General features: G+C 36.6%; 1 protein-coding gene across 4 annotated transcripts in view; it reads right to left on the bottom strand.

Annotated features, from left to right (window-relative positions):
- Positions 1–19,364, bottom strand: part of CDC14A (cell division cycle 14A) — a 49,909-nt gene that overhangs the window by 21,087 nt on the left and 9,458 nt on the right. For 3 of the 4 annotated variants that reach the window (XM_054638845.2, XM_054638846.2, XM_054638847.2), the window contains exons 3-7: positions 18,826–18,901; positions 11,855–11,947; positions 9,828–9,907; positions 3,670–3,736; positions 1,506–1,568 (exon numbers count right to left, since the gene is read on the bottom strand). In XM_054638845.2, the coding sequence (XP_054494820.1) occupies positions 1,506–1,568; positions 3,670–3,736; positions 9,828–9,907; positions 11,855–11,947; positions 18,826–18,901 (379 nt within the window). The remainder of the gene's footprint in view (positions 1–1,505; positions 1,569–3,669; positions 3,737–9,827; positions 9,908–11,854; positions 11,948–18,825; positions 18,902–19,364) is intronic. The other variant, XM_077182158.1, reaches the window with a different exon arrangement.

Here is a 19,364-nt window from a genome sequence, read left to right as displayed (position 1 = left end):
TAGTTACAGGGGTCATGGCAAATAATTTCAATTTTTATCAATATGAACTACAGGTATCTCTGTATATGTGTGTATGTGTATGCTTGACAGAACATGCAAGCATCATTATTACTACAAAACTCAATCATTAATTTACTTCCAAACCAACAAAAGGGGAATTAGCTGCCTTGATAAGATAGTAAGATGAAAGAACTATAAACATGAAACAAAATTTCCTTTTAGCCTGCTCCATTTAAGTCGTATGCAACTTTTGTCTACAAAACCACACATTTGAAGACCTAACATAGCAAAAGCCTGTAACATTTAAAGTTTTTGAAATAAAGCACGGGACATAAGTAAACATAAAGCTGACCATGATGTGTGAAAAAAAAAAAAAAGGACGTACCAAAAAATGGACAAAAAAATTAAAGATGATTCCAAATTTTTGCTTCTTAAACCCAGCAAACAGCATACTATAAACATCATTCACATGTATGTACTTTGCACATGCTAAAATAATGTTAAGCCTTAAACAAGATAATGGGATAGCTTTAGTCAATTATTTTAAGACTCTTTTTCAAGCAGACTAACACCTACTATACAGACAGAATTCCAAACTACCATTTGTTTTTAGAACAAGTTTTTCTTTTTGTACATGGAGTAAGCAAAAAAAAAAAAGCCATTTTATATTTTAAATTTTAGATCCTGTTAATTTAATTTTGGTAATTCTGCAAGGTTTATACCAATTTTTGAACCTAATCATTATGGAACATTGCAGGATACAGAAATCCTTCTACAAATGCTTTCAAGTTTAGTGAAATAGGCAGATTTGTGTTACAGACTGCCTACTGCAGACATCTACAGCATGGCATATTTTAAAGCTTCTCTAAAGCAATGTAGCTTGAGATAACTTTTTACTACCAGCAGATAAAGGTGTGCATGTTACAAAGTCCTAGAAGCATCTAGAGCCAATCAGAGTACCTATATCTAGGTTGTAGGAAAGTTGGCAGAACAGTAAAACACATCTGTTAGCTTTCTGGGACTTCATTAGGGAAATCCAAATATTTTGGATGCATTTCCTTCACTAGAATTTCACAAAATGCATCCTTACCAAAAAACCCCTCAAAATCTGCATCCATATGGCAATAAAAAAATTGTCATATATTTGGGACTAATAGGAATGGAAGAAGGAGCTAACAAGTGCTGAAAGAAAACATTCTGTGGGTCAGCTGAGAAACCTTGGATTGTAACCTGGGAGAAGGCTGGGAAAGCACGAGAGAGGTCCCAGAGGCCAGAAAGGCTACAAGAAACCAGTAGATTTATGATATGATGCACTGAAACTGCAAGGACAGTAATCCTGCATGTTCTTCAAAAAGAGCATACAGGTTTCCATGTACATACCTTCATATGAACACTGGGTTTTACTCTAATTCAAATGTGTTTTCAGTATGTTTTAAGTTGGGGATACTGAATAGTCCTATTTTAGGTAACTCAAACACATTCAATGCATTATTAAATGTACAAACCTCATAGTGTTCATATTCATCCACATCAAATGTCTTAAAGTCAAAAAATCCATGCTGCAAGGCCTAAAAGGCAACAAGGCATCAGTTTACACTGAAATACAATATATAATTTCATTTTACAATACTTATTTGAGCAAAACTAAATCCCTAAATGTTTGTGGTTGTGGCTTATTGAAGCTTTTACATTAAGACAATATGACATTTGGCACAGATTAACAACACAGACAACAGAACTCCAACAATGCCACTGAAACATGTCAGGCTCATTATTCCCCTCCAAAGACATGAGGATGGGACACAAGGCTGTTGCATATCACTTAAATTGTAACATTGATTCTACACACCCCACCTTGTGGGGATTTTTCTGTAAGGCAGATGACAAGTTAAAAAGCAATTCCCTTTTTGTCATACACTGATTTAATGATTCCTATGCCAAATGTATCTTCATGCAGTTGGACATAACAAAACATTGAACAGTGAGAGTTTGTTGATTTTCTGCACTTAGTATGATACTCTAGTTTTACCACTATAATACCTAGGCAAAATGGCATATACAGAATGCAGTGCTATGTATAATATGTATTTTATTATTTGTTTTAATACACATTTCACTGGCACAATAAAGTCCACTGGCCTACATTAGACAGTATTTATTACAGGACTGAAAGAAGTTTTGTACTTGGTAATTTTTATTATTATTAATCATGCCACTTTTCTACTAAAGATTTGCATATTGAAAACAATTCTATGAATATGAAATGCATAACCAATATTTATTTCAAATTCATGGAAGACATTTCTGCAGCATATATTTATACAGAACCAATTGCATTTTGAAAACAGATATTGCACAAAATTCTGGAATTAAGGTGTGATAAGAACACATCACAGATCTGTCATTTAAAACCAATAATCAGACTGACACTGTTTCCTATGTAGAGACCATCTTTTTCGGACAAATGAAAAATAGCTTTGCTCTAGACAAGATAGGCTCAGTGACTGGACCTGTCATGAAACCCAAGATACTGAGAGGTTGTCTGAACAGTTGAAAAATGTATTTCATTGAAGCATGGCTGGCTGGCTGCACTCCACAACTTGCAGGCCCCCTGAATTACATGTATATGACATCCACACAAACAAACACCAAATTTATCCAGGTAAACTAAGACTACTTTCAATTAAGGCATATGTTTTCTGCCCAAAGTGTTTTTACCTCTGTAGGTGAACTAGACAAAAATTAAATAATAAATTTTATGAGAACAAAGGAGGAAAAACTGATTCTCACCATCCTTTTGATGTATTAGCTGCAGATAAATTACAGTGATTGCACTGACTACTTCAGATCTTCAGATCTGTAGAATGCCTCACAAATTACAGTCTTGCTGGTAACTGACAGCTCCTTTCCCACCCCCACAGAACTAAAAATATTAAGCTTGATCTCTCTTTTCCAAATTTTTAAAAAACACTTGTTTTGCCACTTTTAAGACTCACAAGTGGTCTGTAAAGTATCTGTACAGCCCTGTTCCTATAGCCTTCTCCCTTCACCAACAACAATGACAAATGATCACCAAAACTTAAAGGTCCCCAATTAAGAAGTGATGTAAAATTTTTTAAGAGAACAATACTGGAGCTTAATAGCTCAGGACTACTTAAAGTGACATATCAATCCACTGGTAAGACACATTAGGTTTCACTGGTTTTGAAAAATTTTGAAAAGATCAGTGTGAAACACTGAACCAAGTGCTTTGGGGAAAGCAGAGGCCAAGTACATGCAAAAACTGTTCTGATTAAATCACAGATTTAAGATACCTAGGTATGTGTTTCACTGACCTCATCAACCTGTCACCCCCTGTTATAAATGATCTAGCAGCAGACCCAGCACAGTGTCTTGCATGAAGAGCTGTCCCCAGCCAGGCCTGGTGCATTTTCATGCTCCACTTCATGAGGTGAAGTTCAAAAAGCTGTCAAAGGCCAGGCCAAGCAGTCAAAGTGCAACCTTGCTCCACCATCAGTACTCAAACACACTCCTCAGTAACTTTGGTTTCATCACTACTAATTCACAAATGTACTCTGAAACCAGGTTTTATAATCTCTTTAAACAGAATTTTTCTTCATGTTTTAAAAATTAATTTAAACCTGTTTTGCTAAGAAAAAGTGTTATTACCTTATTTACTCCCTGTAAACAGTCCAAGATGGTAAGATTGTATGTGCTGTTCCCAAATGAAGCGTCCCTATAGATTTAATACAAATGAATTTAATATACACAGAATTATTTTAAGAACTAGGGCAAAGGCAGAACACAACAGAATATATTCAAGCTATTCAATACCCTTCAAGAACTCTAAATTAAAACCCAAAGACATCTCTTTAGGAGCTTGTTCAGGCTAAAGTACTCCCCTACCCAAGATGCAGCTCAGACTAAATGCAGTTAGATATTGCAAGCTACTTTAGGTGCATATTTTACATCACAGCTCTTTACAAAATTATTTATGCTATCCTGGAACAGGAGGGTTTGCATCCTCTCTGGATTGTGTAAAGATAGTAGCAAATAAAACACAGTTTGCTTAACCTAATATTCAAGTCTTAATTGAGTTACACTAACAGGGCAGGCAAATAAGATTAATAGCTTGGAACTAATTTACAGGTTTCTATTTTGATGCCCCATTACAGATGTGATTAAAAGTTATCCTGATATAATTAAAATGACTTAACCCCAGTATACCACATGAAAATTACAACTTGTCTGTAAAAGTTGAAGTGAGACTCACCATCAAACATGCACCACCAAAAAAAGCATTGTGGAAAAATGAAAGTGTACTTTTCAAAGTGTGCTTCAGACCACTGTGATTTTAACAAAACTCTGCCTGAGCAGAGTATTTCCTTATCACTCATTAAGGGAATCTTTTGCAGCTTTTCTCTTTGCTATCTTAGACAAAGTCCTAAGAACTGCAATTTATCAGAATAGTAAAATTTTAGGTTCAGACAGATACATATTTAATCTATAATTGATTCAAAATTTCAATCTTTCATTGAAAACTTTTCTTTTTTGATAAAACTTGCTATAAGTAGTATGAAGTTTTTGATATGCTCCTTCAATCTCAAGTACTTTAAGAGTAGAAAATTCTCTCCTATTCTTTAAGAGCAGAGTAAGTTTAGCAGTTTTGAGCAAGCAGTGTTCATAGAAAATGGTTTTTAGAAAATTAAAAGCTACTATTTTGGTAGTGTCATATTGCAGGCAGGCCAATCTAAAAATGCTTTCCAATTATTAGATTATTAAAACACATTTAACCATAATGTTTTGGAATGGGAACTTTGAAGTGTGTATGCATCTTCCATATCCAAATCCAACAGAGAGGTTTTAAAAATGAGAGGCCATAAAGTATTTTCATTATATTGAATAAACAGAACATATCAAAACTTAATATATGAATTTTACAGACATTACATTTTTGACAGATAATGGATTAACATTATTATTTTGCATATCACATGATAACAGATCATTTTAGCACAAAGTTCTTTTAGCAAACAAAAAAGTCTTGTGAGCAAAAAAATTAAGGGCCCTAATAGGAACACATACATAGCAGAAAGGGTTTAAAAGCTGCACCAGTTTTCTGGAGGGGCTGACAGAAATAAAATCAACAAATGCAAACCACAAAATTTAATATTTAGAGAAACATGAATAGAAAATATGGTTGTAGCAGACAGGTTCTATTTTACATGCTGTTTTGTTGTAACAAGAATACAACTTTTATCTGTATGTATATAATTACTCCTTTGACTGAGAAGGCATCTGATAGTGTTGTACATGACAACTATGCTGGGGGGAAAAAACCCACATAATCCCTAATCCATTAATAAGAAACACTACAAAAGAGGGAGGGAGGATGGTGAAGCTGACCTAGATGTACAATTCCAAGTGTACAGTACCCTGAGCTGCAGTGCCCACAGCAGCTGTGAGCAGTGTGCTGCACACAGAGGCTGGCAGCTACCATGGCCTGCCTCCAGCACCCGTGTCTCAAATGCCTCATGGCTCCTGATGTGCACCATTAAAGTAGGTGCTGATCACATGCTTCATTACAGTATCCTGGGAATCTTTTAGGCCCAAATAAATAGCCACCTTACTTTTCAGAGAGTGACAGAACTCTATTCACTTTCAAAAGGAGAAACAATGTGAGTACTTCTAGGAGATGCAGGTTCAGTATGAATCTGAGCTGGCATTACAGAGCTGCGTATCCCACATCCGATTTCACAGCTGTAGCTGACCTCAATACTGCACAACGCTTTCCCTTTCACCAAACCTCTAAACACTGTCAATAACAAAACAATTTGTTTCCCCAGCATTTGCCAATAAAGAAACAAACCCCAGAAATAAAATCCATCTCAGAAATTCATATCATTATTTAGAGACTGAACATAATAATATTAAAATGTTTTTTTCATCAATACAAAGTAGTTTGGGGTAAAAATCTGAAACTCTGCTTCTCAGTAGGCAACTGGTATTCATGACAATTTTAAGTGGTATTAGCACTGTTTTTTAAATGGAAGTGAGAAGATACAGTATAAGATCTTCAAGAGACTAGAGCGTCACCAAGTGACAGTGAATCAGCCAAAAATAAGACAAAAGTGTCTCAAAGACAGTAGTGCCTTATCCTGCCAAGTTATCTTTAGCTTTCCTATTATAAAAACAAAACAAATTTCCATGAATTTTGTAAGAAGAGCAATCTGATTTTTTCCACCCCTGCCCTGAACTGCATTTGCTGAGGCTGTCTTTAAATGAAATACCAGCTGAAGACCTAAGCCGATTAGGGCTTTTTGAGGTCACTCAGCTACATGAAAGTAGATCAGTTTCTCAGTGCTCCCTTCATGTAAACCTACCTCACAACTCCACAAAGAATCTGACAATGCTGCAGCTTCTCCCTATTCAAAGTTGCCTATTTTTTTTTTTTTCAAATAGAGGACACTTCAGGTATCAAATTAACAAACTTGTTAAATAGTCCACTTGTAACACTTAACTGATCATTGCTTACTGACAAACTCTTAAACTATTCAAACAGACATGACCTATACACAGATGTTATATAACATCTGAGTTCCAGGCTGCAAGAATAAATTCAAGTCAGTAAATACTGAATAGCAATGATTAGTATCTCCAAATTATCTTTTATAGATCTTAGACCTTGAGCAAAGAGGTAAGACATTTGGGTTATATTTTGAGCAAGAGCTATTTTAGTCCTTTTCAAGACACTAAAGGTGTGCAAAGAGTGCAAACTTCCTCACAGCACCACCTTGTTTCTGCCAAGCAGACACTGCCTAAGGCTACTGCTGCCAGCACAGGTTCAATTGCTTCAGCCCCTTTACAGTGCCACATCTTGCAACAGAGATGCTCCAAATACCTTGGAATGGGGGGCAGGGGGAAATGTCCCAAAGGCTTTGAAACACCAGGAAGGATGATTAAATTATTTCTTTCCCATTCTCAACTAATCTAGATTGTCCCACTGCAGACCCTACCTGCCCTTCTCCCAGCACCAGTAATTTTTGAGATCCTTGTATATACCAACCTCCACCTGTGAGCTCCATACACAAATAGCCCCTTCCCTGTCAGACTTCCCATTTCCCATCTAGGTTCTTCTCACAATCCTTCACTTTATTTCCTCCCTCCTCTTTGTCTCCCCTCCAGTACAGATTACACACCCATCTTCCCCAGCAGGACAAACTACACTGCAGGTAACAGAATCTGTTTAGGCTCTAATCCAGAGACAAGAGCTGACATAGTGCAAAGCAGATCCAAAAAAAACATAAGTACTTTCCAGCCCCACACCATGCAAGAAAGAATGCTCAAGAAATCAGGCTGTTTAATCATTCTAGCAAAAGCTCCCAACACTATTCCTTCCAGAGACAGCAAAGCTCAAGAAGAATGTATCCCTCTAACATTGCCAAAGCTTTGCCTTAAAAAACCCAAACAGAGCAACAAAAGCCCAAACACATACCAGATCCCACCCACACCAGACAAAACCCACCACAAAAACCCCATAACTGTCAAAAGCTTTAGCTTTAGACAATAATTTCTCTCACAGCAACCTAGGGCTTGAAACACTTGGAAAAAGACTGCAAAGAAGTTATGTTACAGAATATCCTACTCCATAAATTTATTTCTGTTTTTTCCTGAAGCTGACAAATGGAATTAGACAATTAATCTTTTGTAATCATTTTGCCAACCCAGACAGCAAAACCTGAGTAGTCCCTTCGCTGGACTTTGCCTTCTTCAATGTTTTTGGACAGTATACTCTTCCCAGGGAAACACAAAAAACTCTTTTGTATATAATATAAAATTATCTCCAGAAAATTTTGCTCTGTCTTCTGTTTTTTTGATCCCTCCTTTGATGATTATAGAGTAGCTAACTATTCTGTTTAGAAATAAAATTTCATTAATTTAAATTCACAATGATTGCCTATGAATAATCAATTAACACTTAACAGGAAATTGTTTTGTGTCATTAAATTTGTTACTGTGGTTCCAATCAGCCTCACAAGAAATCAGAGACAATTAATTTCATTAGTCCTTACCAGTCAAGCAGAAACAGCATTTTCTTATCACTGCTGCTACTATCAGTGTCAGTATTATAAGGAATTAGTTGCAAGGCAAGAATCTATAGCCTTTGATTGGAGCAAACAGGGTCCTGGGAGACTATTCTGCAAACACACTATTCCTCCCAAGTTTTCTGTTTTACCATTTTGGTACTGGACAAGGAAGTTTCTTCACTCTGTCAAAACCTCTCTTCTACACACCTGAATTTTCACCTTGGCAGGGGTGAGAAAAACCTAAAGACAAATCAATTTACTACAATTCCAAACAGTAAATTTCTTTAGTTGGTCAACAAGATATAGCTATTCAGCTATGAGGCCTGATGAGATGTATCCATCCTCAGGGTCCTGAGGGAACTGGCTGGTGTTGTAAAGCCACTCTCCATGACATCTGAAAAGTCATGGCAGACAGGCCCAGTCCCCAGTGAGTGGAAAAAGGGAAACATCACTCCTATTTTTAACAAGGGTACAAAGGGAGAACCAGAGAACTGCAGGCTGGTGAGCACCACCTCTGTGCCTGGGAAGATCATGAAGCAGATCCTCATGGAAGCAATGCTAAGGCACATACAAGACATTGTTTAATGTAGATCATGACCCCTGTATCTTACACAGAACTTGGAGATGTTAAAAAACACTGACATGTTTAAAATAGCTGATTTTTTTATGATTGTACCAAGTATCTTTTATGATTAGCTGAAAAAAATATGGATACCAGTAGCTCAGTAAACTTCTTGGGTTCTGGAGAGCTATCAATGATCAGATCAGTGTATAAATTCTCTGTCAATAAAAGCTATCACTGATTTAATACCTTTTCTTTAAATGTAGCTGATGGTTTAAGATTTCATAGTCAAACTGGTCTTGACATAAAAAAGAAAATCTACCACCCCAGCAGTTTATACTGCACCTGGCTTCTGTGCAAAGTCTAAGAAGAGACAATATGATCTTCCTCTGCTGAGTGGCTGAAGAATCAGAGGAATTTGATATACACAAGATAGGTCTACATTTACAAATGCATTGGCTGACAGTGAACACTACTTACAAAATGCTGCTTCCCCTAAAAGAGAGGATATTGACTTCTTGCAGTTCTATTCTATTGCCAGTGTTTGCATAAGAATACCATGAGGTATTTTCATTCAAAGAGCATAAGGGTATTTCATAGGCCACACCATGAAATATATTTGGAAGTCTCTCTATTAGATAGGCATGACAGCTAAAATAACTTAGATTCAAGCCTCAGTGTGACCTTAGCACAGAGTTTAAAGACAGATTGACAGAAACTATCTATGATTCACTGAAAACATTCTGTAACCTTAATATGAGTACCTGTTCTGTAAAATAGAGAAAATATAACAGCATAAAAACCCCTTCAAGCCTGTAAGTCTCACTAGCTAGGGACTAGGTAATTTCAAATATTTAAATGAATTCCAAATAGTAAAACAATGCATTATGAAGAAAATGTTTAAGTGCTAAACCACAAACATGCTAAGAACTATTTTCAAAACATGACAGTTTGCTAGACTGAGTCTTACTTAAGACTTGGATCAAGCTAAATGATTTATTATTCCCACAAACAGCAAGTAATTACACGAGATGTAAAAAATTTTTTTCTGGAGATGAGTAATTTTCATACACTACCTGTATCAGACATGAAACACCTTTTTGGAAGGCAATCTAAACCCCATAATTCTTAGCAAATTTTAAAACAGAGAAGTAGCCCCATTTCTTGTGTTCACATACCTATATGGAAGATATGGTGGATTAGATCCAGATAAGAGCATCCTGTAAGCTTCTTCTGGTGTTTTCTTCAAGTATATAACCTAAAAGGGATGGAGGAAGAGGGGAAAAAAAATAAATCAGCCCTGAACCTAAAAAGTCTAACCTGACAGGAACTTCCTCCAGCACGCTAAACTCGTAAGAATGCCTGTTATCCTCCTTCATGACCAATTCCTGTGACATATACAGATCAGAAAAGACATGCCTACACAAAGAACTACCAACAGAAATCAACAAAACCTTGGTTTTTGTACTTTAAAGAAAGAACATTGGAAATAAAGTCACATACTGCTGCAACTGAGAGACTTTATTGTGGCATGAGTTACTGTAAAATAGCTTACACTTAAAGCCTTAAGTCTTGCTTGTAGACAAAAGATCCTTAGAGGGTAGTTCAGAGAATTTCAGGAAAAAAGTGAGTTTCATTTTATCAAGGAATTAGGAGCAAATTTGTACCACATGTTCTCCCAATACTGCAGGTTTTATTTGACAGAAGTTCTGGCCCTCCAAAGCTGTGTCTGCTCAAAGACATTCACACATGACACTTTGAACATAATATTGGTCATGTCTGTCCACACAGTTCATAAAGGCTCATAATAAAGAAACCAGGAGGAAGCAGAAAAAAGATATTAAGAACACAAAAGGAAAGAGGAGAGAAAAAGAAACACTGAACAAGCTCCTGAAAAAAATCAAAAGAATCTTGGATATCAAGAGCAATGCAATAGTTGAAGGAGGAAGGATAATGAAATGAAGAGGAAAACATTACAGTATGTCTTCAGCACCTAAAAAGTAATGAATTCCATTAAGAAAAATCAAAGAGACATTTTCTGACTCATCTGTATCAATGAAAAGTCAGTAACCAAAACTTAGCTTCATTTTTAATCTAATATAATGACTCTTCAGAGTGCTTTCCTTCTGCAAATAAAAAATACCCTAACAACACAAAAAGCCCAGTATGAATAGTTTGGACAAGCTGAAGCTTTTTTTGATATGTAGAAAGTAATGTAAAAGCTTTAAAAAAATTACTTTATAGATATTAACTATTCTCTTAGGGCAGTTTTTTTTACAAGGGACAAGGTTTTCTTCCCTTTCCCCACTGTCACTACTGTAACTCACTATGTGGCACTGCTACTTGTAAAACCCAGATTCAGTAAGTACTGAACTTTTTTTTTCTCTGAGATTTTCCTTTTTATGTTCTCAACCTTCTGAGTGATAATGTGGCTGAAATTCCCCACAGTTATGCCATTACACAGCACATGACATGTAGCAATACTGGCCCCATGTACCCGCTGCCAGGAAAACTCATGTCATATTTCCTAAAAAGCTCACAGAACAAAAAGGAAATCAGTATTTTCCAAGTCAACCTTAGCACTTATCCACAGTATTTCAAATGCAATTTGGATTTGTGTTTTTCCCACCTGCACCTGCCATTTACAAAATTAGAAGTACACAGAACAGATCCCCTCAAGAGCTGCTTAGATTACCAGCAAACAAACCCTTCATGTTTCTGCTAGGGCTGAGATGTCTAAATTAAATTTTTTAATTAGGATTAAACACTCCTGCAAGGAAATAACTGGACATGCCATAGTAGTTTACTATGACCTGTCTCTGGATTAGTAACTTTAAGAAGGCTGTGGGAAAATCTTTTCTCCTTCCCAGTCTGAATCTCACTACTGACATGAGAAGCAATTCATCCTAACATGGTCAATTAGAGGTAAGCAATTTGGATTTTTAACATTCAAGAAAATGGTATCCTATGGAAAAACATGCAGGGGATCTGCCAAAGCCATTCCCTATGTAATAAAATAAATGGAGTTAAGGGGTGGGTGATGACCAGGTTTCTCTAAAACTCATCCAGAGTTTTCAAAGACAGTTTAGAGACAAATGAAATGACCATCTGCCCGCCTCCCTAAAGGAGCACCCCTTGAGAAGCCACTTTCACACAGAAGTCTCTTCAGGAAGGTTAAAATATCCATGTGATCAAAAATACTTACAGCATATGAACCTATTAAAAACGCTGCATTCGCTCGCTTCCGCTGGTCAAAGCTGGTGTAGTACACAATCTTCTTCCTTGAGAGGCTGAAATACTGTTTAAAAGAAAATAAACAAAACAGCATATTTACTAAGAATATGCTTTAAGAATCACTTTTCCAAAACTGCAAAACATGTTAGAGAAAATTCTTATCAAGAGGTTCTTAAAATTGAAGGAGCAAAAATTACTGATCCTCTGAACAATCTTCTTATATCACAGATAAGTAAGAGTGCAGAGAAATAGCCACTGTTTCTGGGCAGATCTCTAGGTTAGCTGTACAAAAATATGTGTAAAGTGGAGCTGAACCAAAATCTTCAATATAAAAATCTGGATTTTTTTTTCCCACCAAGTTTAAATATTTGAAACGCTTGCTTATGAACACTGATTAAAGACATTGAAATTTTCAAACTAAAACATCATCCTGTATGTTAAACCTCTTTAGCACATAATTCTGTGGAGAAGACAGAAGAAAAAGTCAAGCAATCAACCTTACAGTCATTTTATAAGTTAAACACTTCCATCTATACTTTATAATGGGTGACGGACATATTTAGAAACCTCCAACAGCAAGAATTTACTTAAAAAGGTAAAACAAAAGAAAAAGATTGCATAAGAGAAAAGCCTGAATAAAAGGCTAGGCAAAGACAAAACTAGTAACACTCACAATTCTATTTCTTTATGAAGAAAAGAAGCCTGTGTCAGAATCCTGTGGACAAACCTCCCATTGAAAACAAAATCAACAAGCAGCAGAAAAGCACAATAATGACAAGCTGCAGCAAAACTGTTTAAAGCCAGAGAGAGACAATATTGTCACTTAAAATTGGCAAGTTGAACAATTTACTGCATTAGTAATTTGTAAAATTTCATGAATTGCCACACTTCCATTATACTCTGCTACACCCCTGTATGTTTTTGCAGATCAATTTTTACAGCACTCCTACAGTTTTGAGGAAGTCATCAACAAATATACTAGATTCTGTTTCAAATTATTTGAAGCATTTTTCTATTTTTAAAGGTTGCATGTTTATAAAATGCCCTAATACCAGTGCTGTTGTTACCCAACTTAAGGTTTTTAACTCTTGACACTGCTGACACTTGGGAAGGGGAGCTAAGATAACTGCTGCACAACAGGGTTTCATTTTTAGTGCCAACTGTATTTCACCTCCAGAAACCTGTCCATGTTGAGTCTTCAAAACTTACCACAAAATCTCATCTCAAAAACTTATTGCAAATTTTAGAATAGTTTTAACCACAGAATCAAATTTTCCAAAAAAACCAAATATTTCATCAGCTCAGGAGAAAGATGAAGCAGGCACCACAGCAAGTTTGTTACTCCCAAGCCCACCGAAACTTGCAGATCTAACTGCACCTTCCAGTCTGCTCTTCCAAGGCACAACTTCCAGAGGTGGAAGGAGTGAGAGCTAATGCAAGTGAGTGTAAATAGGACTAACTCCTGAAATAGCTGCTTGCTGTTGATTGGAAGAGGTTGTATCTTAAGGCCAACAGCAACATCTCTCAGTTTATATGCAAACATACGAAGCACAAGTCGTTACTTAATTAGTGAAGCATTCAATTTTTATTAAAACTTGACAAAATGAATCCCAGTACTTTAAGATTCCTCCTTTCTTCCCCCTCCTCAATTTTTTAATTTTAGTGTTCTCTAACTGCAATTCCACCCATGATGTGTAGGTGGGATAAGATTACAGTAGTTATGCAACAGTGACAGAACTTCAATTATAACTTATTGACTACTACTTATTTTAACGCAAAGTTCTTTGCAGCAGTTTACAGTACACCTAAAACACTATTTAAACTGCAAAGCTAGCTAGTGAGAAGTAAGTTCCATGTAGTAAGACCATATTTCTTGTTTTATTTTATAGAATGGATTTTTTAATCATATGGGTATATCAAGTCGTTCCAATTTCGAGACACTTTTCTACCCAAAGTATCCATAATCTGAAGTTTCCAGAATATTTAGATGAAAACAATGGATCAGTTTTATTGCATCATTTTCAATATGTAAGGGTTTAATCCTTGTCATATGAAATATTTCAATGTGTTTTGAATCCTGACTAAAGCTTTAACACAAAATTGAAAACTGTTGCTAATGCCTTATAGCATAGCAAGCAGCACAGCAGCACAATTTAAGTGTTCAGAAGCCTATAAAACAAATAACTTTATTTGCACACTAGTTACAGAAAAGTAACTTTTACAGCAGGTGTTTGCTGAAGCATCGATGCAGTGCATCTGTTAACATTAACATGCAATTTGTCAAATCAGTGCACTTTCATCAACAAATCTAAGCTATATGATCTATTAAAAAAAAACCAAAACCAAACCAACTGATTTTCTGATCGTATTTAATAAGCTCCATCTACCCCTCTGGCCAGGTTCAATGATGAGCTTTCACAACACTCTGGGAGGTTATTGTTTTTACATCTCCAGAGCTCCACCTGAATGGATTAGGGCTTCAGTTCCCTTAGGCACTGCACAGCTCTGAAGAATCAGCAACGTTTCAACAAGGACTTCTTCAACACACGTCATCTAGGGAACAACTAGAGTTGCAGATAACATAGTTGCCAATGATCTTTTCTTTTTTCCACAACAAAACTAAGGTGCACACACTATGAAGCACTAAAAATATTCTTTACCAGTGAGAAAATTTTATCAGTTTCACACAATATTCAAAGATAAATTTTAACAGTATAATGTAACAGTGTCTGTCAAGATACATCCCAGAGGAACAAACTGAAAGACAATCTTGCAAATGAAAGGCAGAGGTTACACAAAGTGTAGCGATTTCTGCTTTAGGTAACAAAACTAATTCATAAGGGTTACAGATTATTTACTTTCACTGCAGGACTATGTTTTTTTCTTTTTTAAAAGTTCCCTGTAGATTTCAAGAGAGATTTACTTGCCGAGAATTGATGACAGGATTAGAAAGTGTTGTGGTGGATAATTACCAGATAGCTGTGTAAATCAACATATTATTTGACAGTATTTTATATAACAGATAAGGTTAACACAGTTGCACTGCTCAAGCAAGAAATTACTTCAATGTGTTTAATAAGCCTAGATCTATGCAAATTCTACTTTTGTATATATATACACAGGTGTACACATGTACCTGTAAATAGATATGAATACAAGATTGGAAAATTTAATACAAAATAATTAATTTAAACATGTGCATGCAACCCTGCCTCAAAATCTAGGCTGTCCTAAATGAGATGCTTTGCAATTACTATAGTTCCTTGTGTATGCCCAGCAGTTTATTTATAGTAAAACAAAAAAAAGCCAAATCCCTCTATGATTCAGTAGCAATACAGCTACCATACAAAAAGTTAACCCCATAGTTTATAAGCCTGCCAGTACCTTTCCTCTCCTGCCTCTGATCTTCAATACTTGTATCATTTATATCAGCAACACTCCCTGATTACTTCTGCTCCTTAATTTATTGAGAATGTGTAAGGCTATGCACAGATAATACAACAGTTTTTTAAAAGCAGTTTTCATGAAATCGGACTTACTTAAAAACAATTAAAAAAATTTCATTCATAAATGAAGCCCAGTTCCTTAGTCAAGTGTTTTCTGACCTGAACAGAATTCAAGTATCAAGTAGGAAGACAGCACAGACAAGTTCTTCCTTGCTGCTGACTTCGATAGTGACAATCATCTTCACAGCAATCAACAGTTGAAAAGTTACAAACACAAGGTCAAAAAGGTTTTCCTGTAAGGCACAGACAAGACTTTGCCTCGAATTTTCTCAGCAAATGGATATCTGAATAAATTCTTTACCTCTTCAGGACAGAGGTATTTACTGTTTCAAAAAAATCAGTCAGCATAAAGTTACAACAGTTTACTTTAAAACGTTGATCTGTCCTTAGCACATTTCAAACCAATATCCTTCTTCCTCAGCAGTCCCCCATAAAAGGAGAGGGGAAAGCAGAATACTGCCTCATGTCACACTTCTCTCCCAAAAGAGAAAGAGATATAGCTGAAAGATTTGAAAGGGAAGTTTGTGGGGCTTTCCAGCTTTAATGAGATCTTATACTTTCATTTCTCCTGTTCCTATCCATAGGAGTTTTAAAATTAAAGAAGCCTAAGTATTAAATTTGAGACACCATATCCATACCAAACCCTGCATGTTTGCGAATAATTTCTTTTTGTGCCACACTTGAGGACTCTTTTCTTAAGAAAAGTACACTAAGTGCTTACCCAACCAAGCACAGCAAATCATCTGGGCTTAAGCACTATGATTGTTTCAGGATCCCAAAAGTGTTGCAGTATGGTAATAGCAACCATCCCATGACAATCTGCAGACTCTTTCACTTTCTATGATCAAACAACTCCTGCAGCAGGTCACAGGGCACCCTTAAGGCAAGGGTGTGCCTTCCCAACAGGGCTCTCTCTCTGTCCTTAGTCCAATCTGCACTTTCCATCTCTGAAACACTCATCCCAGGCTGCTTACACATCACCTGGTGCCACATGAGAATTACCATACTTTTGCTGCTGTAGGGCAGGTAAGTCACAGGTCACAAACTTGTTAACACTCTAGTTCAGGCCCCAGAACTCCTCTTGAGGACACGTGTGAAGGACAAACACAAGAAGATGAGGTGTACAGACAGTGATTAACTCTTGCCTGGAGAAGCTGAGCAGCAGCCACTGTAGCTAGGCCTACAGTCCCCAGGAGATGCACTCCTCTGAGCCATGTGAATACACAGGCAGAGGCAGGCTTCAGCCCTGGCTCTGTCTTACAAGCCTACTTACCCACTGCAGATGGTGTCTAAATTAGGAGAGTGTGGCACAAATTTTAACTGCTAGAAGAGCAAGGCTTACATTAGCAGTCCTGGTCTGCCCCAGGGGTGGTGCCAATCAGCCAGACTGGAGTCCATTCATATGTAAGTTTTTAAACCACTCTGGCAGTACTCCAAGCTTTAGCTGTTTGATTCCAGGTATTACTTTCAAGTGGTTGCATTATCAGGTTACCCTCTCTCTTAGGCAGTAGGAGTTTAATGTAACCTATTTAGAATTAGCCTCTGGCAAGCCAGAAGCAACAAACTGCACTTCCTCCCAGTGGAGTCCTCTCTTTTCTGGTCCTGGCCAGCTGTAACCTTCACCCTGCAGTGCAAATACATTCACTCTTCTCAAAAACTAGAAAAGTTACATTAAAATTGACATTACAGTTTGCTAAACCAACCCTGCAAATATCAGGGTTAGTAGTTCCTATTAGAAGAGTTAATTTAAGCTTCTTTGTTTTTTCCCATCATAACATCCAATCTCCATCACCATGCTTACAAGACACTTTTGATGATTCACTTGCCTCATTCAACGGGCAAGATGATGGTCTTAGAACAAGAATAAAGACTGCAGACACATTCCTGTTTAATGCTGAACCATTAAAAAAAACCTCTGAGATATTTATTAGTTGCTTACTTATTTTCTGGGTGAAACTCCTGTACCTAGGTTCAAGATTGAAGGCATACAGTAATACATGAGACTGTATAACAGTCCCAAACTGATCACAGTCACAGTCTGAATCTGGAAAAGACAGAACTGATCTCTCTAGTTCCCAAGAGCACAGTGAAGTTAGAATAGTAAGTTGATTACTGGTTCTTCTCTGGAGTAACTGCTTCACAGAGCAAGCACACTCCAGTTTTTAATAACACAAATATAAGGTCACAAACAGCAGAATTACGGTGAAAAAATAGATTCCTACTGAGTAAGAACCATTGGTCATGTGTTTGAATGGGGCAGTAGCACTGCAAAATGGGATGATAAGGTATTTATAAGGTGCTGGTGTTATCAAATGGCAAATCAAATGTTTCCCCAATATGAGCACAGGCATTCAAAATCACAAACAGTAGAGATTAATTTTTTTAAGTATCTTTTTAAAATAAGAAGCAATGTAAATTTTCACTAGAAGCACTTATTTTTTTCAAGAAATTTGCAGCAACTCTACAAGCCCTTCAATTTACAGAACCTCCACTTAAGAATTCATGGAATTCAGCATACCCCTGAAAGCAGCAGGTAGCATGAATCTACTTAACTAAAGGTTTCATTTGTGACCCTAGAAATAATGTCATTTTCAATAAAGGGACCCTCTTAACAGTGGCCAAAGCAACCACATCTGCCATCCTATTTCCTTCTGCCAGTAACAGGTCTAATACTTTATATGATAAAAGATTTTAAATCTGTAACATTTAGTGAAGGGTCTCCTCCTTATTTGCCCACAAGTTACATTAATAATCATTCTGGAATTAAAACATCTGTTTCATTTCTTGCAGTTGACAGATTTTCTATACATGCTGCAAATCACTTCATCACAGGTATTTGGAGAAAGTGAAGTCTGCAGCTGTACATATGCTCAGAGGGTCTGGCTGGGATGGAGCTGGGATTTAGGCACAGAGGCCAGTGTGATGCTGTGATTTAGATTTGTCACCAAAACCGTGTTGATAGCACAGCCATGCTTTATCTGCTGCTCTCACAGTCCCAAGGCCTTCTTTTTCTCACTCTGCCCTGGCCCCTTTTCCACTGAGACTTATTTTAACAGTGGGATTTCAGGACCCATGTTTTGTTCCTTGAGTACCTGTTTTTTCAGTTATTCAGGCCAGCACACACACTTCATTAGCTGCAAACCCTAATTTGTGGTGACACAATTAGGAGCTTTTGTTACTACTGTCTTAAAAGTGTTGAGGTTATGCAAAAAGATGAACACAGCCTTCAGCCACCTGCCCCACCTCCTAAGCCAAAATGAGGGCATATTATTTTCTTTCACTCTTCAGAGGGAAAAAAACTCAAAACTAAATATCCTTAAAGCTTAGCAATAACCACCTAGCTAGTGAGCACCTAAGGGCCACTTTTAAACTGGTTAATTTTATTTCAATTTGAAAATACAAAAATATAGGAACATTGTTTTTAAACTAAGCTTACCTTTAATTTCTTATTTAGTTTACAGCAGTATCTGTATAACATTGCCAAATTTAATGGTCCAAAGTCTCCATAGAAACTGGAAAAAAAACCACAAAACAGTATTATTTATACAAAAGAGCTAAGCAAATTTCAACATGCATGTTGTTGATAAATAAAGCTGAAAATCAAGGATACTGAGTAGCCAATACACATGGAACAACAGATAAGTCTTTTATTGATTAATTTAAAAGGGCAATAGTAACAATTAATTTAAACAAATTAGGAGTGCTTCATCTTTTTAGTGCTTATGACATCACTGATCTCCTCCTCCCCACATTCTCTCAAACAACAAAGCCAAGACCAGTGCAAAAAGAGACAATCATATTGGTTTGATCACTCTCTAGGACATGGAGCCTTCCTGTCACACCAATGCTATTGCAGTATCATCTACCTCACAATATCAAGTAACAACACAAGTGTTGGTTAAGGTTCAGTTCAGCACAAAACATTATGATGTAATTACAGAAGCTAATTAGCTGGGAAAAAGACCAAGCTTGCCA

The sequence above is a fragment of the Agelaius phoeniceus genome, chromosome 8, assembly GCF_051311805.1.
Source record: "Agelaius phoeniceus isolate bAgePho1 chromosome 8, bAgePho1.hap1, whole genome shotgun sequence".
Classification (NCBI taxonomy): Eukaryota; Metazoa; Chordata; class Aves; order Passeriformes; family Icteridae; genus Agelaius; species Agelaius phoeniceus.
The sequence above is the reverse complement of the archived record's forward strand: the minus strand, read 5'-3'. Positions and strand labels throughout refer to the sequence as shown.